Raw genomic sequence first — 26224 nt, forward strand, 5'->3', positions numbered from 1 at the left:
GCGAATCCGTCATGGTGCAAGCGCAACTGGCTTTTAAAGGGAATGGTAGATGAGACTGATTGGTTTATTGCATGTTACGGCCAAAACACACCAATGACTCATTAAGAGAATAGGTACAACCCTTTTAGAACATTTTTCCCGTCGTTAAACAAGCAAAAGTGGATTCGGACATGCCTTAAGTGCACCTACGCTGTGCGCTTAGATCATTAAAATAGGACCCATTATGTTAATTTTGGTCATGGTTTGTCTTGAAACGGTCGCCGTAGAAGTAGTCACTCAAATCTTCGGACACTTGGTCTGAGGTAAAATTTCAAGTCAAAATTTCATGTCAAACTAACGATCAAAGTCTTCAGATTTTAACCTAGGATCAGAGGAATATTTTAGGATTTGCAAAATTTGTCTGACGGACAAATTATGGCCAAAATCGTACAGTGTGAACCTGGCTTACCATTTTGGCCACGATTTGAGACAAATTTTGTGGATCCTCTGATTCTAGGCCAAAATCTGAAGTCTTTGATTGCTACTTTGACATGTTCGCTGACAGCCGATTAATGACCATTGCGATCAAATCTTACAATATTACAAAATTCTGGCACTGTCAGAAGATATGACACACAGTCCTGTAGTGTGACTTCTACAACAACCGTCAAAATCCAAAACCAATAGGAGCGCATGACCTCATGACGCAATTAGTGAGACAACAACAAACCCCTACTTGCTCCACACACACACACACACACACACACATCTTCGTTTTTTTACAGTTTTCTTTTTCTTTTTTGAAAAGCCATGAAATTTAACACTAGAGCTTGTTTTTGTTGGATAGCCACAATTTCTATCCCACATGTAACTACAGCTCACAGTCACTGAACATGTTAATGCGTCTTGACTGCCGTCAAGTCTGATATTAATGACAGCTAAGATCCTACACGGCTGTGACAAGGCTTACAGCCGGGATCATGTTCGTGCAGTCTGACAAGCAACAGTCGTAAAAGACTATTATAAATCTTACTGTGTGCACCTGGCTATAGATGGATCGGACAGACGTAAAAATTTGGGGGGGATTTCTGTCTGGTACCTATAAGAAGACACCTTCACATGTCTTTACTGTAGGTTTTGTAGGGGGTTTTGAACTGGAGCATATTTGAATTGAAATGCAAAGTAGTATTCTTTGTCATGCACTGCTGGGCAGAGCAAATTAATGGAGACACAGCAGTGGTGTGTGAAGGCCCAATGGCTCAGTGAGGCAGATAAGAGCTCAGAGATGGCAGACAAACTCCTCGCTTGTCAAGACTGATGAGAAGAGGCTTCAAGGACCAAGGCTGAGAACTTGACAGTATGCAGGAAGAAGAATGTGTTTCACAGTGAACTGAGTGAACCAAGTCTTTTTCACAGAATATATTCCCATAGTAATGCATAGTCTCTAAGAGAACATAGAGAAAGAAAAACAAAAGGTAGGAAAATGAAGAAAGAATTCAAATGGAGGAAGGGACTCTGGTTTCCTTTGTGGTACGTAATACAAAACCAGGTTGTTTGCCTACAGTCCTGAGAGCACTAAAATCGGATCATGGTCAAATTAGGCAGGGTGTTTAAAATTAGTTCAGGCATTAAAGCTGATAAGGGTGTTCCTTTTTTTTTTTATATATGCCATGAACTGAATACCAAATGACAGAAAGCACAGTTTTAGCTACATCTGCACACTACCGTCGTGGTACTTTCATGCTGATTTTGCATAAACTAAAAATATCTACTTGTCATTTTGATGTGCAATTCTCAAATGCAAATTCAAATCATACTGAAGAGAGAGATTCATGATGATGACTTGGCCACAGTAATTTTGCACAGTAATCAACAGTGTAGATATTCCTTATTACAAATGTATATAGGTTCTGCGCTCGATTCCACAATATCTTTCTCCTCATCATTTCAAAACACCATGTGCAGCACAAAAAAGACAACAATAAAACAATAAAATTAAATGTGTAAATTTAAGCGGTTGCACTGCCTGTTAAATAACTAGTCAGTTGAATAAAAAAAGACAAAATTAAAAAAACAAACAACTATTGTATAGTCTATTGTGCACTTTTTCTTTTAACATGTTTTTTTCATTACACAGCACTTTATACAAATTGCCCTCAGTCCAATATCATAAGCAAGTAAAAGAAAAAAATATGATTTTTGGATTTTATCTGCCATTATAGTGGCCGGTTCATGTACCATGAAAAATGTCCATTAGTGAAACAATGTCAGAGCGAAAAATAAATTAAATCAGTTCCACTTCCACATCAACATCAGTCTCTATTGCACACCTCCCACACAAAGACACTAAGATGCAGGATTCAAGAAGTAAAATCAAGTAACAAAAATAGCAGTATCGAAAAAATTTCAAAGGCAAAATGAATCTTCATGTCAATGGAGAAATTTATAAATAGTTGGCGTGCAGCTAACACAAAAGTAACCCCCAAAAAAAGCACTTTCAAACGATCTCCCAAATCAAAAACAATCTGTCTAGAAAAGTTCTGTGCACAGTGGAATAGGAGTTTGAAGTTTGCTACAGCTCTTGGGTCTCGAATGCGATGCACGTCACAGTTCTGAGACTCTCAACACTTTGAATATTTTTCTGTGCTTGACAGTCTTAGAGTACTTTGATTGCATTTGTTTTCCCTCAATTAATCTTATATAACTTTTCTATTTAACCAAACTTGATAATAGTAATACAAATCATAATTTAAGTGAATTGAGTTGTTATTTTGAATTCAAACTTGGCACATCATTAACACAGTATCAAGGTGGGTAGCGCAAATATCCCTTTGCCAAAAGTAATATACTGTAAGTGCTATTTATATGAAACAGAAAGATTTAAAAGAGCGGAGGTACTGTACTTCAATTAAAACAGACGAAAGACTCCTTTTCTCTATTTCTTTTCAACTGCTTTCTTCTTCTGGTTATTTATATCATCTCTCTCTATATGTATAAATCCTCAAGCTCAACTGTTTGCTATTGTTAAACAGCATTAATCATTCCACCTCCTCTCCATTAATTCCATCTTCTAATTATCTCCTTCTCCCCTCTTGTTTTTTTTTCTTTCTTCTTGCTCCACCCTTTTAAACTTGTGTTTCTAGGCCACTCAGTTTGGGGGTGAGGATGCGAGGTGTTACCCCAGAGTTGAGGTCTCTCTCAAACTCTAGCAGCTGGCCCATGAAGTTGAGGTTGGGGGAGACAATTGGTCGCCGACCCCGCACATACTTATAGGCATCAGTCATGGTCATGAGGGTGTGCTTCATCAGGTAAGCAATGACAATAGTCGCTGAGCGGGACACGCCTGCTTGGCAGTGCACAAGAACGCCCCGCCCACACTGGTGCGATTCCTCTGAAAAAAGAAAAGAAAAAGGGTGTGGTATACATAAAAAACAACACAAACCGAAAATATTGATGACTCATCCTGCACTACACAGATTGTGGTTCAATCAAATGCTCTCTATAATGAGAATGTCCTGCAGTTCACCACTAAAGGCTATAAAGCTGTTTGTTATTAAAAAAAAGAAAGGGACAGAAAACTGCACTTGACAAGCCATTTCATTGGGTCTGTAAATGTTTAAACTATAAAACAGTTGACAAGTTCTCTTACCGATAAACTCAAAAACCTCTTCAAAGTACTGTCGCAGGTTCTGCTTGCTGTTGTCAGTAGCAGGGAGCCTTTTGTAACGCACCAAGCCTGTGTCCACGTGGTAGAGGGGAAGATGGGTTGTGACATTGACCACAAAACCAATGTTGAGACGAAGCAGTAGATCCAAATCCTCTGCATCCCTCTCGTTACCCAGAAAAAGGAAAGGGAGGATGGGGCTGATCACAGCATTCTCCACATCTGGGGTCATCACACTCTCATCAGACAGTGACGCTGGGAGGGAGGAGGAAAGAGGGAGGGAAAGGTGCACTGGCAAAAACAAAACAAAACAAAACATACTGCTGCTTACATTTGTTTTCTTATATTTCTAAATAATTCACTCTATGTGATCATCTTAGAGAGGTGTGCTGGTATGCTGGAAATGGATTTTAATGTTTTCAGATTCTTTTCAGTCATTTAAATATGGCACAGAGTATGATGTCATCAAGCTCTTATGTAAGAAGAAATCCATCCTCCTTATCTTTTTCCTGTTTGAAGTCTCATCACTCTTCCCCCCATTGAATGGCTATTATCCTTTAGTTCTTTTACAGAACTTAATTTTTGAGTTTCAATAAGACATAAAGCAGAGGATAAAACATTCTGAAATTTAAGAACAAGAATCAAAGGTAGAAAGGGTTTCATCAGTAAAAAAACTTTTTGATTGAACTTGAGTTACATTACAAAAGCATCATGGGTTATGTCCCTCTGGCAATCTTTTGAAGCTAGACTAATGAGGATTATGCACCCCACAGATTAACTCAACCAAAATTTTAATTTGAATACTATCAGTGCACAAAGTCGTATAGCCTAATGGAAGATGAGAAAATGAAATCAAGGTCAGTACATTCAAGTGGGATTATCAATGTGAAGAGATTGTGTTCCTCTTTCTGAGTGGCCAATCATCAACAGCACATTATAAAGATGTCAGTCAACCTGCTGTGTACTTGCGCATTAGCATCTTTACCTCGTCCATTTTCCTCATCTTGTTCTCTGTTGAGTGAGTTGAGGACCAGGTGGAGCGACTGTGCAGAGGGTAAGGTGTGTCCACCTTCCCTCTCTCTCTGTTTGGATTTGGGCTTAATAAGTGTGCAAGGAGCAGAGGGTGGAGGAGAGAAGGATTGAGGGGAATCTGGAGAAGGAGAGCGCAGGGACGGGGATTGTGGAAGCACTTCGTCATCAAACCCGTTGCCATCCCCCATGCAACCATCTGCTCCTTTGTTCCATAGCCTCTTGAGGGAATCTCTGCCCTGGTCCCCACTATTCCCTGATCCGATAAAATCCAAAACCGCCATCTTGCCTTGCTGAAGCCTACGTCGTCCTGCCTGATCTGTCAACTGGGAACGAGTGAACTCCATGAGATTCCGGCAGTCAAGGATTACAGGATTTCCGCCATTGCCACTATTCTGGTTGTTGCCCATGCAGGTCCTTCCTGAGCCCATGCTCATCCCTGCATTATGGTGGATAGGTTGGGTTTTAGAGCGAGTCATCTTCTTTGCTAGCTCCTCTGGCCAGATTGTACGCACACTGTAATCGTCATCATCAGGCTGGTATCCTCCCATGGTATGTGCTCCAATATTACGGCCCATGTTGGGAGGATTGCCTCTGTGTGGGTTAAAGGTCACTACAATGGGATCACTACTACAGTAGCTGCATGTGGAACTGCCAGTTTGGCTTGCTTTTGGATTGCACCCACTGACACAGCTCTGGAGGGCTCGAAGAGGTGCAGATGAGGACAGGGGAGTACAGGGTAAGCAACCACCAACCAGCTTCTTACGGAAAGCAGCAGGGCTCTCAAAACCTCTAGCTTCTCCAGAACAGGATGCACAACCTAGAGGTCTGAGCAGCCCTGTTCGACAGTCCGAGACAGTGCTGTTTGAAGAGGAGGTGTTGGTGGTGGAAGCAGTTGATAGACACCCTCCTAATGTCTTCAATCCCATGGTTCCGCCACCGCTGTTGGCAGCACTTGTTCCTTGGGTGTGGGAAAATGAAGAGGACGGGCTTGTACTACGACCGTGGTAGCCAGCCGAGTGACCTTGACCTCTACCTCTTCTACAACGCACCAACCTCCAACAGCCACAAGGGTGGGAAAAGTCAATCGTACATGTGTGGTCAGGACTGGGGAAGCCTCCTCGAGAGGAAGTAGGGGACAGAGGCAAAGCGTGAAGAATTTGGGGACGATGTTCTCTAGTGCGTGAGGGGCGGGGTTGACTAATGTGCTGGTAAGAGGAAGGGGCTCGGGGAGGGAGTGAGGGTGGAACAGCAGGGTACTGAGGGCTTAGGATGGCAGCATGGGGTAATGGGGCTGAACTGTGGTGACGGGATAGGCTGTGGGCGTGGGGCAGTTGGTGGCCGGGTCCCAGTTTGGAGTTTTCTTTGTTTCCTACAGATGATACGTCCCTCTCACTGTGCAATGGGTAGCTGGCAGTTGCAGAACAAGACTTTGTTGACAAATCTCTCTCTCTAGTTAGCTTGGATTTTGACTGCTGTCTTTGGGCTGGTACAAATTCCAAGACCCCTCCAGGAGAGACTGTAAGTTGGTTCGAATGATGGCTACTGTGCTGAGTCCTGTTTTGACTCTGATGATGGTTCTGGTGCTTCCCCACTGACTCGGAAGTCTTTCCTTTGCATTTCCGTTCACCTTGCCCTGGATCCAAGTGCAGGGACACCCGTTTAGTTCTGCTCCCCTTGATGCTTCCACTTCGGGTAAGACTACTGCTGCGGCCTTTGTCTATGTAAGATCCTCCTCGTCCACCTTGGTCTAAAGACACTTTAATGTCAATGGTATGCGTGTGCTTGTGAGGACTGGGACCTAAAGTTACAGTCCCATTGCTGTGACAATGGCTGGCATTGTGGCCTCTGCCCTCAAAGGGAGCACCTCGTTCCCCTTTATCTCTGTGAACATGGGACGATTGCCTGCGATTGCATTCCAGAGACAAGTAGTTGGAACCTGGATAGGAACGGGGTGGTGGGAGTTGGGGTTGTGGTAAGCGGGGTGGGGGCTCGTTGTGAGTGGCTGGTCGGTGGGAGGAAGACTGTGATGTGGTTGGTGGGGAGGCCACGCGCAAGGCCAAACTTTTTGGGCGCTGAATAACCACTATGCGCTCGTCAAGAGGGAGCGGAGGCATCTGGGGCTGAGCAAAGCTGTGTGGTTAGAAAGCAGAGACAAAAAAGGCAAATTAATCAGTGCTCATTTACTTTGGTACTTGTGTAATTAGAAATGAATAATAATAAAGACATATGCACATAGACAACATACATCATGTGAGTATTGTGCATACAGTTCATATTAGTCACAGCACACAGAATTACATAAAAAATTGTGATGAGGTAAGCACAGAAGACAGTCTTCTGTTAGTCATTCACAACCTTCCTTATAATTAAACACTGTAAAACAATAAAGAACAGCACACAGGGTACATCACAGACTTGTCAGAAAGACAAATCCTAATGTAACAGGAAAACCCTTCTGACCCATTACCTTTGTTAACATAAATGCCAGAGGTTCACATCTATCAAAGGCATAAAACAATCATTACAAGCACATAAGCAATACATGTAAAGAACTGTATAAATTGGGTAGCTTTGTAATGATGTCACATCTGGGAAATATTGACAATTTGGTATTCTATCACCATTGTCTTGAAGTTGCAGCATATTGACTTTGTCTACTTGACTGTTAAAGAGAGGTCATTGTTTTTTGCTAGAGATTATCTTGAAGATATCAGTTATAGTCAAACATGTAATGGAATGCAAATGGAATAATGTTATAATTTGTAATGGAATGTAAATGGAATAATGTTATAATTTGTAATGGAATGTAAATGGATTAATGTTATAATTGATCTAATAAAATAGAGATACAATCTGATGGCTGCACTAATCACCCCTCCACAGAGCAGAGTAGACCAGCTCATTATTCTAAATAATGACGCTTTCAAACATTAGTATTAGACATTATGGAATGTCAATGGAAAGACAATGAGAAGGTTAAAGGAATAGAACAGCTATTGAGCTTTTTAGTCATTATTTACTCATCCTCCGAACCCTAAACTTATAAAGTAATATTAAAGGGTTAGTTCACCAAAACATTTAAATTAATGTCATCATTTACTCACCCTCATGCCGTGCCAAACATGTAAGACTTTCGTTCATCTTCAAAACACAAGTGAAGATATTTTTAATGAAATCTGAGATATTTCTGTACTCTCCATTGACAGTCCACATAACCTATCACTTTGACGCTTCACAAAGTTCATGAAGAGATTGCAAAACTAAAGAGATCGTAAAACAATCTCCTTATGAACTTTTTGAAGCGTCAAAGTGGTAGTTGTCTTGACTGTCAATAGAGAGTACAGAATTATCTCAGATTTCATTAAAAATATCTTCACTTGTGTTCTGTAGATGAACGAAAGTCTTATGGGTTTGAAACCACATGAGGGTGAGTAAATGAAGAGAGAATTTTCATTTTTTGGTGAACTAATCCTGTAACCACTTTTATAATGGTTCTGCATTTTTTTATGACTCAAAAAAAGCTTCAGTCTTTCTACATAGTTATTGCATGAAAAATAACATGGAAAATAGGCTTCATGTGTGTGTTCCATGGGAAAAAAGAAAAGGGTTTGGAACAAGAGAATGAGTAAATAATAACAGAATAAAGTACCAAAGGGTGAAAACAAGAGGGAACAAAAAGTGTGTGTGTGTATGTGTAAAAGAGAATATAAAGCAGCACTGAGGGAACAGTTACAGGATGTGACATGGCTGGATTGACCTCATGTAGGAGGGAGGCATGCACAACAGCACTTCAGACATATACCCCAACACAACAGCCACACACATACACACACACACAGAGAGACCCGAGGACAGAGCAAGCACACCATGCTCTTATTTCCACATGCATACATTCACGCACAGAGCCTGGTGATGGTATCCTCATCCTCTTTGCTTTTTTCAGTCTTGCCTTTTGTAGCCTGTGGTGGTGAAGGGGGGTGGGGGGTTATATTGACCCAGATTTGTCATATTGCAAGTCAACATCACTCCAATCACTTTAACTCCCACACTAAACACCTTATCAGCAGTATTTCACACACAAACCACATGTGTAATGGGGTTTTTGCAATGAATCACATAAAGCAGCACACGCTTGGGCATCAGCATGTGCTTCTGTCAGAGATGTACCGAATCAGCATCGATGAGCTCAGGTACCGACTGAGCACCAACACAGCTACAAACAATGATCAGGTTTCACTGATATCACCACAAAGAACAGTGTGTGGTTGTATAAATACAGTAACGTTGGAGCAAAATGATAACTGAACCATGAAAACAAACATAAATATCTGATATTACAGAAAGAAAGGGAACATTAATTGCTAATTTTGTCCCCACCACTTTATAAATTTGTATATGTGACAGGGATGTAAAACTGATATCAGAGGAAGTTTTTAATGACAACCCATTAATGGAATTTGTTATTTTTATTGTTTCATTAAAAGCTATATTGAGGCAAATCAAATCACAGATCCCCTAATACTTAAAGCAGAAATGTTACAACAAGACCAACAAGTTATATTAAATATTCATCCGCTGGTCAAATATCTAGTGACCTACAAAATTTTGTGACAAGAAAGATTCAGTGAATTATATTAATAAATTGAATTTGTGACTAGAATTGGTCAACTAGAATAATAACTTTCCAATTCAACGTGTAATGAGAATTTTGAAGTTTTGTCAAATATACCATTATTGTCATTTTTTATTATTTGTGCATAACCTAATTATAATTCGTGTGTCTTTCTCATTTAGTGATATCATAACCAGCTTTTTAAAACAAGGTAAAGGCCACAATGCATACAGGCCTATTCACATAATTTAATGTATTTAGCATCTATATTATACTATACATTATATACACACAGCCTACTTCGGCTGTATTATACATCCACATTGATCATTTCCAGGCATGTTTTACATTCAAGTCACCAGTCTGCAGATGCATGGGCCTGCTCAACACTTTGCCTAAAGAAATGACTGCATCGTTTTAAGTCATTATAAAAATTGTGGGAAAAGGTTAACGGGATAAGTAGGTGAAATCCAGTGGAATGATTTCGCGCATCGTCACACGTCTTTACGTTCATTTTCCAGCTTCTCTCACTGGAAAGCGAAATAACAGCAGTAATCGGGAGCCTTTGTTTCTAATGTTTCTACAACTGTCCAAGCATAACTGCGCTTAATGTGACGTCTGAACAAACGCTTACATAGATGTATCACCAAAAAAAGAAAAGAATGATTACTAACACAACGTTATCTAGGCCTAAAATAGTCAATGAAAGAGAAAACAAGAGCGTCCGCCACAGATTTGCAACTGTATTGACTGTCACTTGTTAGGCCATGCTGATGCGGTCACGCAATTTCGGATGCGCTTTCACTGTTGCCCGGTGTCTCTTCGCCATTTGAGCTCGGTTTCACAACCACTTCAATATGAGTGCTAAGAGAAATTATGCTTATTATATTTCAAACGTATTTGCATTACAATTCGAGCGTTTTGCGTTGATTTTTTGGTCGTTTCTTTGAAAACAAGCTCCAAAACGTGAACTATTTCCTATACTGATTTTTTTTAATATAAAACAATAGCTACAAAAAAGCTCGCATGTTCTCACAAGGCGACATTTTGTTGAAAAGAAAATATTAAGTAGCCATTAAGTATAGGCTATATTGCCGGGAACACAGAGATAGCCAACATCATTGATTATGAAGGCCTCAAAAATAAAACAAGGAGGAGAAATGACTTACGTTATAATCTGTACGTCCGCTGTATCGTCATTACTTGTGATAAATTAGAGCCTTGTGTTTCTCCGCGCGACAATTCCGCTCCAGTGCCGCGAGACATTTACATAGCTGCGGTTATCTATGGTCTGCCTTAGTGTACGGGTTACACTTTAAAAATCCAGTGATGTCCATCAGTATACGACATTCGGGCAGTTTATCCTCATACTGTTCAACGCGTTTGACTTCATCAGTGTGGACAATAAACACATTCACAATGTGTACGCCAGCGCAATGCAATGTGCGCTTCTGTATACTGTGCTTGTGCATGAGACAGCGCGCTGTGTGGGGGGGGGGCGGGGTTTCTGTGTAGGTGACATCATCCTAGACCAATGACAAACAAAATGTGACGAAATGCTGGCCAAATAACGTAGCTGCAGCAAAACATGTTAAGATATTATTTATACATCTCCTGCAATCTTTTACAGGAATAATTTATTTAAACATTTAAATTGGAAAAATGTATTGCCTCACTAATAAAGTAAAAGAAGTGTCTTTCAAAATAATAAATACAATTTACCGTGTTTAATATTTTATGATTAAATATAAAATGAATATTGACACAATATTCTAATTTTGCCAAGTTCACGCAGAAACTGTTTATCATTTTTTGAACAACTTTTGAAAAATGTTGACACATTTATTAAAGATAATATCCAGCAAGATATATCAGTAACCTTTAAAGACATGTTTTGTTGTTGTTGGATACTTTGTCTCTGACCACACTAAAACAAAGCTTGCTTTGTTATAAATTTATTTTATTTTCTTGACAAATCCTATATCCATAAATGTAAATTCACCAACAAACCAATTTTTCTTGTTTTTTTAAAGAATTTTAAATGTAGCCTACCTTAACCCTATTTCATCCTCAGTAAATAAAAAGCAAGTAAAACAACCTCAATTTGTAATTTAATTTGTACACTTTAACTGATATATAAAATAATATCTCACCCTCATGGTCTTTTTTCTATCTTCTCCTATTTTACCCTTGTTATTTTTCTTTTTTAGCAAATTATTGTTAAAAAAATTCTCTCCTGTATGTTCAGATGACATTGAACATTTTGTTGATACATTTTGTGTATTGTATACAAAGTTGTATATCATTAATATCATATCTACTGTTTGCAATCAATAAATGCTATTTTTACATGATAACCATTATCATGGAGAAAATATATTTTCAAAAAAGTTTAAAAATTTGAAGTTTCAAAATGGTGAAGAGCAAGCTGATCACTTGGGGCCCTGAGTCCAAAGTGCAAGCATATCACTAGGACCCCCGGCTACTATTTTTTGTTTGTTTGTCATAAAATGACAAAAACACAGGCTTATTTTTAAAGCCAAATTCACTTTGTCCTATTTAGGGATCTAATAGTTCATCACTCCAAACCTGTATTTATTTATGTATTAATTGCAGAACACAAAAAGAAGTATATATTTTAAAGAATGTTTGTGGAAACAAAATGTAATTTTGGGCGAACTGTCTCTTTAAGAGAGAAGGGGTCTTGCCACTAGGGGTGGTGGGGAGGGGACCCTCTAAAGGCATCACCACGAGACCATAATCATAATCACATGCAACTATGTTCCTCACTGGAAAACTGAAAAGTGCTTTTTTCTTGTTTGCTTTACACCATTTTATCCCACCAAACGCCTAGAGATGGCAGCAAAGTGTTCATTCCTTCATTCACTGTCCAATAAAAGGGCATGATCAGGTGGCAAAAAATGTGTAGGCCTATGTAATATAAACCAATAGAGAAGATAATAGATTCACCTGCTATAGGTTTCCTAAAGTGAAATATTTCAATGCTATTTTCCCTGTTCCTCTAATCTAATTTCCCAATTCTCTTCCTATGTGTCAAATGAGAATGTTTTGCAATTTGGCAATAATCCCAAAGAGCATAGGCTTTGAAAGAATAAGATCCCACTCTCCCTTTAGAGTTCACTCCAAAGACACATGACACATAAATGACCATGTCTTAATGCACATAAAATCACAGCAATAATGAACCTAAATAACTTCGAGCTCTGACTTGTACCACCTGATTGATCGGATTAATTTTGGTGTTCGAAGTTCAAGGACATGAACAACTCCTAGTCGAACGTCACGGATTGCCATCTCTTACGATAATTAGGACATGGCATGAACACAGCATAAGATAATTGTTTAGGTTGAAGCGCTTGGGACGGTGACATCTATCTACAACTCTGCATGGCCTTATGGGATGTGCCGATGACGTGTGATGTCTGCTCGAGCAGGGTGCGCAGAGGTATGGAAATACAGGTTGACAGGCAGATAGGACATCCTATCATTGTATTTAGACCGAATGCAATGATTGGACAAACATTTTTGATCCCGAGACTTCCACAGACAATATATGTAAATTTTTGTTATCAATATTTAGACCACTTCTATTATTGATTGCTATCAGGAAGTGAAGAGAGTTTTTTTAACCAGTATAACAAAAAGTGTTTATGATGCCTACCCTATCTTTAAAGTCACCACAAAATCTCTTTTCTTATGAGGTGTTTACTGGCGCGAGGGTGGGACAACCTGTCACTCACATGAGATCACAGCAAAAGCAAACCACAACAATACAAACAATTGCGATGGACAAAATTAAGTCTAGTCCTATATCTTTTCTTGTTCATGAAGCTGTTTCAACATTAGGAGGAAAAAACTTTCGCAATTTTTGTTTCATGCCGACTTTGCACTTATTTCTATTTCACTGCCTTATGACGGTACAGTAGAAATTTATTCTGGCAGTTATATGCAGACGCAGAAGCACAAATGCAAACAACAGATGACAGTAGAAATAATCTATTCACAGGTGTATTTGGCATCCATGATTAATTTAACTTTAGTGCTCTCTAACATGGCTGCCAACATGAAGGAACCCATCCCATGTAGAATAAAACCTCTTTATGATCTGGAGTCTTCATTTTATGTGATTTATTTGAAATCTTTTGATTTTATTTTAGATTTCTTAAGTTTTCACACACACACACACACACACACACACACACACACACACACACACACACACACACACACACACACACACACACACACACACACACACACACACACACACACACACACACACACACACACACACACACACACAATGAGGTTCAATTTAGAGTTTGTTTTCTGTTTCTTTCATTGACCTAACACAAAACAACTGACATCTATGTCCTGTGATATTATTATTATAGCTTATAATAAAATACGTTTTTGCATGACGATTATATATACCGGTAATACTTTAGCTTTAAAACCCTGTGTGCATGAAAGACTTTTATTTTAAAGCTAAGTGTGAGAGAGCCAGAGGAAGTCGACCCACAGCCTTGGTTTCTCATTTCTCTTGAACGCAAACAACACTGGCGTCCGGGCGCTGCTGCGGTACCAGTCGTGACCGCCCGACTGCTCGGTTTCTCACGGCTCACAGATGTAATTTGTCGCGTACCACGGACTGGAACCGACCAATTTACACCCATTCACAACCGGGCCACGGTTAGGACATATTCTTACAATAATACTGTCAAAATATCAGCGACTTTTTCGAAGTCACCCGGCCAGCTAACGCGCGTTAGCAGGTTAGATGTGATTTTCAGAGGCGCAGAGAGCCAGTATACGAGCAGCTCCGCGATGTTTTTGTGCTTGGATCGTTAGTTTGTGACATTGAGACGATATCAACTGTTTGATTTGGTTTTGAAACGGACATGTTGACACCTGTGTGACGGATCATTACTCGGAGTAACGCTGATCTGAGCGCTGCTGAGTTGGCTAACTGGAAGGAGCAGCTCAATAACTTGCCCTAAAGTTTTTGTTTGTGCTAAGCGGGACTTCCATATGTCTTTCCTCGGGCTTGTAAAGAGGACAACAGGACTTAAGCTTTGACATTACAGATGCACAATAATATACAGCGGAACATTTATAGTTAGGGCTAAATTAGGGACCCTTTTGCCACCCGGCCTAATAAAACTTGTGAGTCCTCGGACTCGATTTTGCACATTTGTGCTGGGAACAATTTGTTGTATTTCATTAGCTGACGGGTTCAAATGAATCTGGCTATGTTTTAATGCTGCAATTCCCCTGAAAACTCACTATAGTTTAACCGCAGAAAATCACATAGGAAGTTGACATTCAATGTTGACACCCGCCGATAGGGTTAGTCGATAGTTTTCAGTAAAATTCGTCTTCCTTCCGAAATTAGTAAACAAACTATGACTTAATGACAGGACTTTTTTAACTAATCTGTGCTGGTTTGGGGGTCTCACTACCCAGCTCAGGAGCTCTTTACAAGTTGGACTTTGGGTACTTCTCATCGTGCTGTGCCGATGCCACATTTGATTGAATTGTGAGAGCTGTGAACACGTTCAGTTTCAGAAAACAAACTGCCAAATTCAACCTCAGAATATGTCGACGAGGACACCACTGTTACCCATGATTGACCACACCACTGGCCAGGTGAGTGTTTTCAAAAACATGCTAGTTTTGCTTGTTTACACATTACTTTGTATAACAAGCTTTGTTTTCTTTCATTACTATATTGTCATGTCAGATCATGGCCTAGTTAACTAGAATAAAATACAGAAGCTTATGATTCTCTAGTTTGCATGGCAGTTTTTCACTGCAAAATGATGTAATACGAAAATGCTTTTTATTATTGTTGTACACTACAAACAGGAAACCGCACTACAGTCTTGACTAATAGTTTTCGTCTTTACCACAAATAGAAGAGGCTTGTTTTGAGATGCCATGAGTTAATTCTAGATATTACTTCGACGTGTTGTCATGATTTCCTTTTGTTAGTGTTTGAGAAGATATACATCACCAGTTTACTTTCGGTGCCATTTCAAGTTAAGTGGTTGAGATGAATTCAGTGAAAATTATGTATAAATGTGTATTTGCCTTGTTCTGCTTTTTACTTGGTCAAATTTATTTGTATTGATCAATACACATCATTTCAATGCAGATTTTTATAGAAAATCCTAATAATATACAGTCATATACATTTTGCGACAATATAAACAATCAAACAGTTGCCATCTCTTTAGACAGGTCACTGTGATTTTACTAGTGCTGGGCGGTATGACCAAAAATGTATATCAAGGTATTTTTCTAAATTATATCGGTTTCACGGTATATGACGGTATTTTTTCCCCTATGCATGACAGGGTGTTAATCACATTTTCTACTGATTGAGAGAGGAAATACTGCAGGAGATTGACTAGAATACCCTGTTTTACTGTCATGACGAGTGAATGTTGTAGAAAAATTCCACACTAGAGTTAATAGGTCTACAGGTTAACAAAATGATGCTGTGGAGAGACAACAAACAATAAAACACAGACCTGCAACACGTTTAGAATCATACTTACAGACACCTGAATATTAAAAGTTGAGTTGAGGGCACCTTAAGCATTTTAAAAATCTAACCCTCTATAACAACAAACTGCCAAAACGAAGAGAAATGAGGATATTAGCAATACATTTAACAGGACTCTCGGAACGAATGACACACATCAATTTAACACAGAAAGAATAAAGCAGTTACTTTTTGGCCCATTCTTCTTTGAATTGTCAGTTTATTTATTAACTTACATCGTCTTTTGAATAATCCATCGTGTCAGCGCGTTCGTGATCAGACATAGGTTATCAGTGTAATCAGTGCATACATTTCATTTAAATAAGACGTGATGAAATATGCGCGCATACACACTTCTGGTTCATGTCTAGAGCACTAGAGTTTTTGAAATATGTCCATAAAAATTTTAAACGCACTTGCTCCGGTCTATATCAGTGCTATATGATCCATGTGGTGGGCGTTGTTAAACTCATCGCAGCGCTCCGTGCAGAAACCGCTCTCTCTCGCGCGCCGCGTGTAGTTTGAATTCTCAACAATAATCAAGGGCTGAATCCGACATCGCTCCCATAACCTCAAATATAGTATTATTTGGAGGGCACAGCGCTTTGTAGTGGTGTCCGAAACCTTAGTGGACGTTATTGAGTGCACTCATTCTATCCCATTGCACAGCAATAACGAGTGTACAGCCGATGTACACACAACGGTTGTCCGACTTCACTTCACGCACGTTTTCATTCACTCCTTCAAATAAAGTGATAACGTAGGGAATAGTGAATGAGAGTATAGGATACAGCCATAGGCTGTGCTGTAATGCGATCTCAACTGTGCTCTGACTGCTCTTACTACAGTGCATCAATGAAATGGGTCCCCTCTCAAACAATGACGCGCTGCGCCGCGTTCCGAATGTTGTTTAAGCGACATATACCGGTATTGCGGTATCATCAAAATTCATATCATAAAGAAAATTAATACCGGTATTCGGTATGAACCGGTATACCGCCCAGCACTAGATTTTACCAAGTAAGATATGTTGATCCTGGACTTTGAACAATAAATTTAGTCCTAACCCTAGTCTGAAAATTTAGTCAAACCCCTAAATCTATCCTTATCTATAACTTATCCCTAAAATCAGAGGGAAATGATGGGTGAATAACACTTATGTAGAAACACCTAACCCTTGTTTTAAGCCTAAACTTGACATAAACTGTAAACTGGTCCCTCAAATCTGATTGGTCTAATCTAAAATCACTTTAGACAAGTATACTTTATGTATGCAATGATATCCAACTTTACGTATAGAGCTGTGCAATTATATATTTTACTTTTTGTGATGATTAAAGCAATCAAGCAGTTGAGATTTGTTATATTGTATATTTTGCTTACATGTGTGTACTATATGTCGATAAAGTGGGGTATACTTAGTTGTAGTTGGTTGGATTTATAACTAGCCTACTTTTTGGGTGAAGTTGGGTCAGTAGTTTTTGAAATCATTGTGTTTAAATGTACACCAATTGAAGATCAGTTTTCCTGCGTATTTTTCATAGTTGTAGGTTCTAGTCTTGTGGCGGTACTCTGTGTTCAGGCCATACACGATTGCTTTACTTACGGCCCTCACTGTCATTTTTTAAATAGAAATAAAAATAATTTAGTTCAGTTGGACTACGGATGCTACAATTATAAATTATTCATTTTTGGATATATATCAGGTACAATACATGGCACATTTTCTCAAGGAAAACAAATCTCTTAACTAATGCTTGTAAACTATGGGAGTCAGTTGTAACCTACCAGCCTACATTAGCCTACTATAACTAATAACTGATTTGTATACAAACACTTAAATTACACTCAATGATGTTTTTTTATAATAATAAAGTTATATTACAACTTTACAATTACATAATCATATTTCTACTGCAATTCGTTTTTTTTTTTTTTTAAATATGAACATTCAAATGGTGGCTGTCATAACTTGCCAGATCTGTTCATACAACAATGCTTTAAATATTGAACAACATTAAAGGGTAACTAAACCCTAAACCAACTTTTTTTAGTTAATGATCTGTAATAATGGGGCTTTATTAATGCTGTTCATTGATTCGAGTAAATGTTTTGACATTTGAGTATAAAGTGTTTTAATTCTATAAAATATGGTGTAAAACCGCCAAAGTGCTGCCCTCTTAAGGTTGAACGGTGGCTACTGCAGTTGAATTTTCCTATTGGACGTTGTGGTACATCGTGACGTAGGATGGTACCTCCAACGGCTCACTATCCGCGCCCCTAGCACGAGCTCACCACGCCCTCAGAAATGTTTCCCCCAATCACACGATGAGAACGGCTTCACTCCAGTATGAACGGTCATGTTACATGAAGTAAACATTATGAATGAAACTCATTTGACACTTGCTTTAACATTGTATTGAAGAAAATACGGTTAAATAATGCAGTTGTCAGTACACGTCAGGCTTTTCTTGCGATATTATTGCCGCCCGTCATGTGTACAGATCATTTTCATACATGAGACGCGCTTTCAAACCCTGACACGCAAGTGGTTGCCGCGGACGCAGATAGATTAGGTCAGTTCTCTTGCGCGGCTGCTTCACTAGCATCGTCTGCATCGGGAGTTAACGCAGTTTGAGCAGCGGCTCGCATTGATGAGGCTCCGGGTTTGTGTCTGTTACAGACAATCCACCCTCCTCCACTTCAGGTGAAGGTAGGAGAAATGACCGCTCTGTTGCAAAGCTGGCGTCACTCCAGTCATTCTCCATCTTTGCGACTCGCGAGTCAGACAGCTGTCAATCAATCCGACACTGCGGGTCTCAGGTGCACCGCCCTCGGTTCGTCCCCTCTGTGTCCGCCGGGCTCTGCCCACTTTTCCAGCATTTTTTGAAAATTGCCAGTGGGGGGAGTTAAGCTCTGAGCAGGGGTTTAGTTACCCTTTAAAATTATAATGAATAGCCTATGTAATATGGTGCATATATTTAGTAAAATGCTCCTAGTGTTAATTTTTCTAGCTGACTAATGAGTTTATGGTCACTGCATGGGTTTTCTACGGTAAATGTGACGTTACATGACAAGCTGTTTTACTGACGCCTTTCCACGGTTGAAACACTCATTGAGTGATTCCATGTGACATGATATGGATTTCGGTAAGATGTACTCTATCTTTTAACACACTTTCAGATGCTCATTCATGTTTATTTCGCGCTGTAACTGGTATTAAAGCTACACTATGTAACTTTTCCGTCCACTAGAGGTCGCCTGTTCAAAACAAAGGCGTAGTTTGATGACGCCACGTTTGAGCGCACAATCTTGGGACATGTGGTCTTCACCTCACAGCCGGTGGGAAACAGTCAGGATAGGACTCGGGCAGAAATCATGTTCATGGATGCGATTATTAACGTTACTGTAGTCTGAAGCAGAGCAGGAGCAAGTGTTGTGGAGCTGAGCAAGGCCGCAGGAGCGATTGAAGAGCGGGACTGTTATTATGGCATAGTCGCTGGCGGGACTTTTATTATGACACGGTTGCCGGCGGCACTTCTTCTTCTCCAGTGCTGAGTGTGAGGTAACGCAGCTCTGTTTATCGTATTAGATATATCTGAGTGTGTTGAAAAGGAAGTTATAACGTTCGCTCGGCGGCTGCTATGACACTTGTTCACACTGCAGTGAGAGTAAAGTGTTTCACTGAATAAAACCGGAGACCGAGGGTGACGCAGATATGACGCAATCGACAGGCGACTCCCTCACACGCATAGCTCACACGTCCCGGCTCCTTGGTTAAAATAGCAATTTTCTCACGATTTACAAATAGTTGAAAACATTTGGGATATTCTAAGTACTCAACTGAACAAAATATATAACACTGGCCTAGTGGTTTCTGGATGTTTTACTGCAAAAATCCTACATAGTTCACCTTTAAATCGGATGAGTTCATGTGAGCTGCGTGCTGCCGCTTCTCTTGAGCTGAGCTGCGCCAGAGTGTTCTCACGCCACAGCGCCAAAACGGTATTTGTTTTTGAATTTCGTAATAAAATGGACGTAATTTTAAATCTGAGACTGTTTCATATCAATAGTACCAAAGCACAAGGCTTATTGCGATTTATTGGATGGGAGGAGCGCTACAATGTTTCATTCATTCATTAACTGAAAACAGGATGACTAATTGATTCTTGGGACTTAAGAATCTAAATTGTTTTGTAAAAATGAGAAGCGATTAAAATCAAGAAATCAATATTTTTTACCCAGCCCTAATATCTTATAAAATGTGCGGTCAGTACTGCTGCTTCCTATACATAGATTAGCCTGTGTGTGATTGCAAAGTGAAAGTAAAAACTGAGCACACATTCAAAAGCGATTTTAGTACCACTCAAATGATAGGCCTCTATACACAGAGTACGCGTGATTGCAAATTTAAAGGTCCCGTTTTTCCTTTTTTTTTTTGAAGCTTTGATTGTGTTTACAGTGTGCAATATAACGTGTTCATGTTTCTCGTGTAAAATACACAGTATTTTTCACACAATTTACTTATCTGTATACCGTTGTTTTCACTGTCCTAAAAACGCCTCGATGATTTCCTTATTCTATGAAGTCCCTCCTTCAGAAATCCGTAACGAGTTCTGATTGTGCCAGCGGTTCCCGTGTTGTGATTCGACAGCAGCTTAGCGCACGTTGCCCGGAAAGGTCAAGCCTCTTACCATAACGGGGAGATGCATGTGCTCAAAGTACAGCGTCCCTGAAGGCCAAACAAAGGTGATTTGACAGAGGATGAAAATAACAGCGTCTGGACGATATGGCGACAAACACACTACAAACGCAACATTTCCTCTTCTCCACGAGGGAGCAACAAGACCACGCCCCCTTTTTTGCGTATTCCTGTGGGCGGAGGTTAGTCAACAAACTGTTCTACTGACGTCATTAAAGCAGGGAGTACAGAGATGTAGTCCAAACCGGCCGTTCGCTGTAGGCTTTGAAAGGGAACTTCTGTTAAATAAATTCTCGCTTGGCATTGAACTTTGAGCTTTATAATTTTACAGGTATTATTTATGCTCTAACAGCAACATTACACACTAACTAAAGTTTGAAAAATGGGATCACGAAGAACAGGACCTTTAAAAGCGAAAGTGAAAAGTCAGCATGGATTCAAAAGGGAACCCACCGGTGTTGTCGCAAGTTTATATACCGTGTGAAAATTGTCTGTGACGTTCCTAATAAGTACTCATCTAAGTTCAATTGATGCTTTGCATTAGAGAAATTTCATCACATGTTGCGCTTGATGCAAGTGGTCTCTCTCGATCTGAGCTCTCAGATCTTGAAATTTGAAATAATTTGAAATAATTCGAATGGTCTTAAACCCATGGAAGGAACCCTAATAGCACTCTAAAGTAAATCATTATGGTCTCTTTCAGTGACTCACTGGCAGATTTGTATACCAACAGTAAGCAGCTTGCAGTTGGAATTAAGTTGATTTGGGGTCAGTTTGTTTAAACCTGAAGGTTTGTTTTTAGTGAAGATGAAATATTTGCTGAAATGTCTCTTGCTAAGGCATACCCAATCATCCTGTGATTTGCAGTCTGAAAAGGTTGGTCAGCACTTTTCCCTCAAGAACCTTTCTTGTGGTTTTAGGGGAATCCAGTATAATCTGTTTGGCCTGAAGTAGTGTAATGATTTTTAATCATCTCAGACTTCTCTGCACGTAAATCTTTTTTTTTTTAGGTCAGATAAAGACTTATTTAAATTTATTTACTCTTTAAGCAATGCTAGGAGTTGTGGCTCTGGGTTTCTGGGCAACGATTTGTGATCCTCTGCCCTGTCAATCTGGACTGGCATTTCCAGTCGGGCATGATTCGGGGAGTGTCATTGGAGGTGTGTTTCTATTTTGAATGTTTAGTTAGTCTTCATGCACAATGTGTTTTTCAAGCATTACCTGACCAGATACTTATAAGTCTGGAGGTTCATGGGAGAGAATCACAATTTTGTGTAATATTCCCTACAAAACCATTGTGGTTTTGAATTGTCATCCTACAGTGGTCTGTTTTGCCACTGAAAAAACTATTTTCTCATTTGACTTTAAGCTAAACGTTTTTCAGTCATGTGTTGTAACAGATCACCTGTAGTTTGAGCTTGACATGGGCATCTCAGTCTCTCTAAGGCTGAAGCTTTGTAGCGCTTCACAGATGGGGGGATGTTCAGCTGCCGTCTATTTGTGTACTGGCTGCTACCTCCCTCCTCTTGAAATAGTCATGTTGTGATAAAAATACTGATAAATGACAAGCTGGCTCACACCCCTCCTTTATTTCCCCCTCCCCCTTGTACCAGTCTACCCTGCTCTTTTCCCCGGCGTCTCAGACAGTTACCCCTCATTCGGAGCCTCTGCTTCTCCTTGACCTTCTAGTGCACGGAGCGCCGATGTTGAACATGGTTGTGAGCTGTCGCTCAGCAACATTCCCGCAATCGGTGTCCTCTTTCGGGTGTGCATCACGTCTTCGGGGTGGTTTTCGTATCCTTGTCAGATATTAGCCATTCATGCGGACCTGAATGTCTTCCTTCAAGCCTTTGTAATTAAAACCGGCAATTCAATAGGATGTGTGCGCCATGTGTAGCTGCTCTTCAACCAATGGCACCTTCCCGACACTACTGTGACAAAGTTGCCTCCCAGCCAGCTTGTTTGGTTCTGTTTACATTTAGGAAGAGTGGGGTAAGCTGTGCCACTTTTTTACTGATGTTGTCTTTTAGGGAAGAGAAGGAGAAATTTCAGGATGTTTGATATTAGATAAACATTGGCAGTGTAGGGCCATAGAAATGTGACTTTAAAAATGTGAGACAACTTTAAGCTGTGTTGTACATGGGTATATTAAATAATTTGTCAATATGTTAGCCATTTCAAAAAAAAATTTGAGCACAAATGAGGAAGAAAAATAAACAAAAAACGGTGGGCAATCCCAAGTCTTTTTTTGGTGCACTATAACATTTGTCATAAACCAGACAGTAATAGGTTTAATATTCCAAATATTTGAATGTAGTTTAACCATTTTCAATATTTTTAGTAGTATTTGTAATAGTATAATTTACTTCCAAATGCAGAGGTCCTGATTAGATTAGATTCCAATTCGTAAGATCTCAATTTGATTTGGTTTTATTCTCGATTCAATTACTATTTTTCACTGGCCCCACCACAAAAAAGTAATACAATAGTTTTGTTGTTTTTGACACATGTAACCTTGTAGTTTAATAAGTTTGACACCAAAATTGTAGATACCAGTAAAATCTCACAATTCCTGATTCCAATTTGTTTGTTCAAGCGCAAGTAGAAGTGAAGGAGAACTCAATTTCTCCTTCATGTCTACTTGCGCTTGCACAAACAAATTGGAATCAGGAATTGTGAAATTTTACTGGTATTCACACGCTGTCTGAGACTCATAGCTATCTGTGTGTAAATAAGAGTTTGACAGAAGTGGAGAAGACCATTAATACGATTCAGGTTAATCAGATATTATGTTGTGTTTGTGGAAATGAATGTGGAAAAAGATTGGTTCATGGCTTTTGAGAGTCAATATCGAATTGACCACATTTGAAAAACGATTTTTTGCTAATAAAACATTATTCACTGTTAAGGAGATTAAACCGCTTACCCACTGACACATCTTACCCGACTTTTGTGTGTGTGTGTGTGTGTGTGTGTGTGTGTGTGTGTGTGTGTGTGTGTGTGTGTGTGTGTGTGTGTGTGTGTGTGTGTGTGTGTGTGTGTGTGTGTGTGTGTGTGTGTGTGTGTGTGTGTGTGTGTGTGTGTGTGTGTGTGTGTGTGTGTGTGTGTGTGTGTGTGTGTGTGTGTGTGTGTGTGTGTGTGTGTGTGTGTGTGTGTGTGTGTGTGTGTGTGTGTGTGTGTGTGTGTGTGTGTGTGTGTGTGTGTGTGTGTGTGTGTGTGTGAGTGATGTCATGTTGAACTGCATGTCTCTATAAGGAGAGAGACCGAAGGCTGAGGTGAGCATATACAATGAAAATAACATTTTCATACATCTCCATAGCAACATGAAACTTCAGAGTTACGCCATGAAGGTGAATGGAGTCAGATCTTAGCAACGCTAGCTTGACACCTCAGTCATTTTCTGAAATAATGTTTTTTATATGGATGAAACGGTATGGAAATTTCACATCACGATTATAGTGACCCAGATTATCACGGTTATCAATATTATCACGGTTTTCTTCAAATGAGATGAAAGTGTTCAAAAAGAACTGATGCACACACTGAAAACATTTCAACAAGTTTTATATTTGAAAATCAACAAACAACAAATAAATCAAGCAGCTCTATGCACTTTAAGCTAGATTCTATTCTGTGTGATTTCCTTCCTTATAATGGCCGTCGTCAATAGCAACGCATAAATAATAATAATTTGGTGTAAATATTATCTCTCTAAAAATATTATCAAGAAATATTCTCATCAGTGTTCTATCAGCTATGACACATTTAAATTTAGCATATTTTGTGTAAGAGCCCAAACAGTATCCTAGTGAAATGATGCATATCCATATTTTCATATGATTTGACAGTTTATTTTATTAAATATCAAAAATCAAAAAGGTGTGCATCATACCTGACACCTAGATCAACACTTTACAGCTGGTTTTATGACTGTAAGTCATTCTCTTCAAATGCGATTGAAGTTAGAAACGTGTATACCAATGTTGTATGTAACTTTAGAGACGGTCCCTAAATTCGGCAATCTTGATGCTATCGTTATGCCAGTCATATCAGATGCACTGTGGTTCTGCTGTGTTTATTTGAAACTATTTTCGCTGCTGAAATAGAACAAAAACAGTCAACCATTGTATAAAACCATGAATAAACCTCCTGTACATCACACGTTTTGAGTGCAGATTTCAGTGAGAGCGCGCTCTGAACAAAACTCCGGCTAATCTGAACGACTCTGATTATTAGAAAACACATGTGGTTGGTTATAATGCGCAAAGCGATTATAACAGATGGCTTTTGAGAAGACTATAATACGTTCAACCGCCAAAGTGGCTAGTGTGAGTGGTAACTTTGACCTCAAAACTACGTCTGGTATTTACGAAGTCCACTTGCCTTGCGTTCGCAGATTTGACGTATTTCCCCAATTACAGCGACTTTCTTCTGGCATGTTCTGCAGACAGGGTGACCATCTTCGATTAAGTTTCCCTCAGGACTTTTGTAAAAGCCAAAATATGGCCACACCTCAGATTTTGGTCCGTTTAGAAGGCTGAACAATCCCCCGAGTGCTGTCACTGCCTTCTGCCATTTCTTCTCATTCAAAAAACAGCATTTCGCGCTGCACCTGCACCAGACTCTGACGCTGACTGGACAAGATTTCCCGCAAGTTTTCAAAATCGTGATAATCACGCAAGGTTTTAATGATAATTACGTTTTAAACTATATTACTAACCGTCAGTACATTTTATCGTGGTTTATCGTGAAACCCGTACTCGTTCCATCCCTAGTTTTTTAGTTTGGTTGTATGCGTTACATACTGTCCTAAAACAAACCCCTCCTGAACATTTGTCACCTCTGACGTCTGTGACCGGCCCTCAGTATCTGGGCCATAAACATCCGTGGTGACAAACGCTGAATCTAATCTTGCTTAGAACACCCTCAGATTGTTCACTGAGGAATCAGAGAACTCCAACCGGTTCGACTAATGACATAATGAGGAGTCTCAAGTCCTGATGAACTATTAGCCTAGTAGTGGAATGGCTTAATGAAGGGTTGTGTATTGTAGATGTGGAGCTGGATCATCTGGTTGGTTTTCCCATTGGTGCTAGGTTAAAGGAAATAAAGGTGTTGGGCAAAACTGGTTTTTCTAGGAGACAGGTAGAGCTGGTTCATCTGTAGCACAGTGGAAGCACAGTGTTTGTATACTGCCTTCTTTCTTTGGTAAGCAGTTGATAAGCTGTCCATTTCTTAGGGTTCAATTTGTCTTTGAGCAGGATTCCAGCTGGTCAGGTCTATTCTGTGGCAGAAATAATGAGTATTTTATAGATGTTTACTGCGATGGGTGTGGCACTGAACTGCACTGATTTTGGCAATTGTTGTGAAATCACGGCAGAACTCATTGCTTTTATCTTCTAACACATCGAATGCTACCATTTACTTTCTTCCAGAGACCCAAAAAAGCTGTGCCCACGGATGTGCCCACGCACATAGACCGTGTGTCTTGGATGCAGGTTGTTTCAGCTCAGTTGAGGGAACAAATTGAAATCCATTTGTAGATGTGTGTTTATGTCCAAGGTTTTATCTTGTGAAAATCATTGGGAGATTTAAGTCGTTCATTGATCTTTGGCTAAAAGAATTACTCGACTCATGGCTGACTCATAAAATTTCCTCTTACAC

At 39.6% G+C, this 26224-nt stretch overlaps 2 protein-coding genes across 29 annotated transcripts in view; one reads left to right on the plus strand and one right to left on the minus strand.

The window, feature by feature from the left end:
• Positions 1 to 781: 781 nt before the first annotated feature.
• LOC307137809 (uncharacterized protein) lies at positions 782 to 10776 on the minus strand. 3 transcript variants are annotated; one of them, XM_079835773.1, is made up of 5 exons: positions 10457 to 10744; positions 8577 to 8634; positions 4629 to 6805; positions 3629 to 3934; positions 782 to 3370 (listed from the first exon to the last, which is right to left on the minus strand). In XM_079835773.1, the coding sequence occupies exons 3-5, from the start codon at positions 6787 to 6789 to the stop codon at positions 3105 to 3107; spliced, it is 2733 nt and encodes a 910-aa protein (XP_079691899.1). In that variant the 5' UTR covers positions 6790 to 6805; positions 8577 to 8634; positions 10457 to 10744; the 3' UTR covers positions 782 to 3104. The 3 variants fall into 3 exon arrangements, with proteins under 3 accessions (XP_079691899.1, XP_079691898.1, XP_079691900.1); XM_079835772.1 differs by lacking the exon at positions 8577 to 8634 and having other exon boundaries at positions 10457 to 10776; XM_079835774.1 differs by lacking the exons at positions 782 to 3370; positions 3629 to 3934; positions 8577 to 8634; positions 10457 to 10744 and adding an exon at positions 4084 to 4264 and having other exon boundaries at positions 4629 to 6920.
• Positions 10777 to 13836: 3060 nt separating this feature from the next.
• mark2a (MAP/microtubule affinity-regulating kinase 2a) overlaps positions 13837 to 26224 on the plus strand; it is a 56788-nt gene continuing 44400 nt past the window's right edge. For 16 of the 26 annotated variants that reach the window (XM_079834757.1, XM_079834768.1, XM_079834776.1 and 13 more), the window contains exon 1: positions 22323 to 22552. In XM_079834757.1, the coding sequence (XP_079690883.1) occupies positions 22439 to 22552 (114 nt within the window). In that variant the 5' untranslated portion in view covers positions 22323 to 22438. Of the gene's footprint in view, positions 14958 to 22322; positions 22553 to 26224 lie in introns of those variants that run through there. The other 10 variants (XM_079834781.1, XM_079834782.1, XM_079834769.1 and 7 more) reach the window with 5 other exon arrangements.

This window comes from Gobio gobio, assembly GCF_949357685.1.
Source record: "Gobio gobio genome assembly, chromosome: 14".
Taxonomy (NCBI): Eukaryota; Metazoa; Chordata; class Actinopteri; order Cypriniformes; family Gobionidae; genus Gobio; species Gobio gobio.

Excerpts from the sequence above, each read along its gene's own strand:
- LOC307137809 (XM_079835772.1), bottom strand. The coding sequence starts at position 6,789 with ATGCCTCCGCTCCCTCTTGACGAGCGCATAGTGGTTATTCAGCGCCCA. Across the intron at positions 3,935-4,628 it reads AGATGAGGAAAATGGACGAG|TGCACCTTTCCCTCCCTCTT; the intron begins GTAAAGATGCTA and ends TGTTTTTGCCAG. Across the intron at positions 3,371-3,628 it reads AGAGGTTTTTGAGTTTATCG|AGGAATCGCACCAGTGTGGG; the intron begins GTAAGAGAACTT and ends TTCTTTTTTCAG.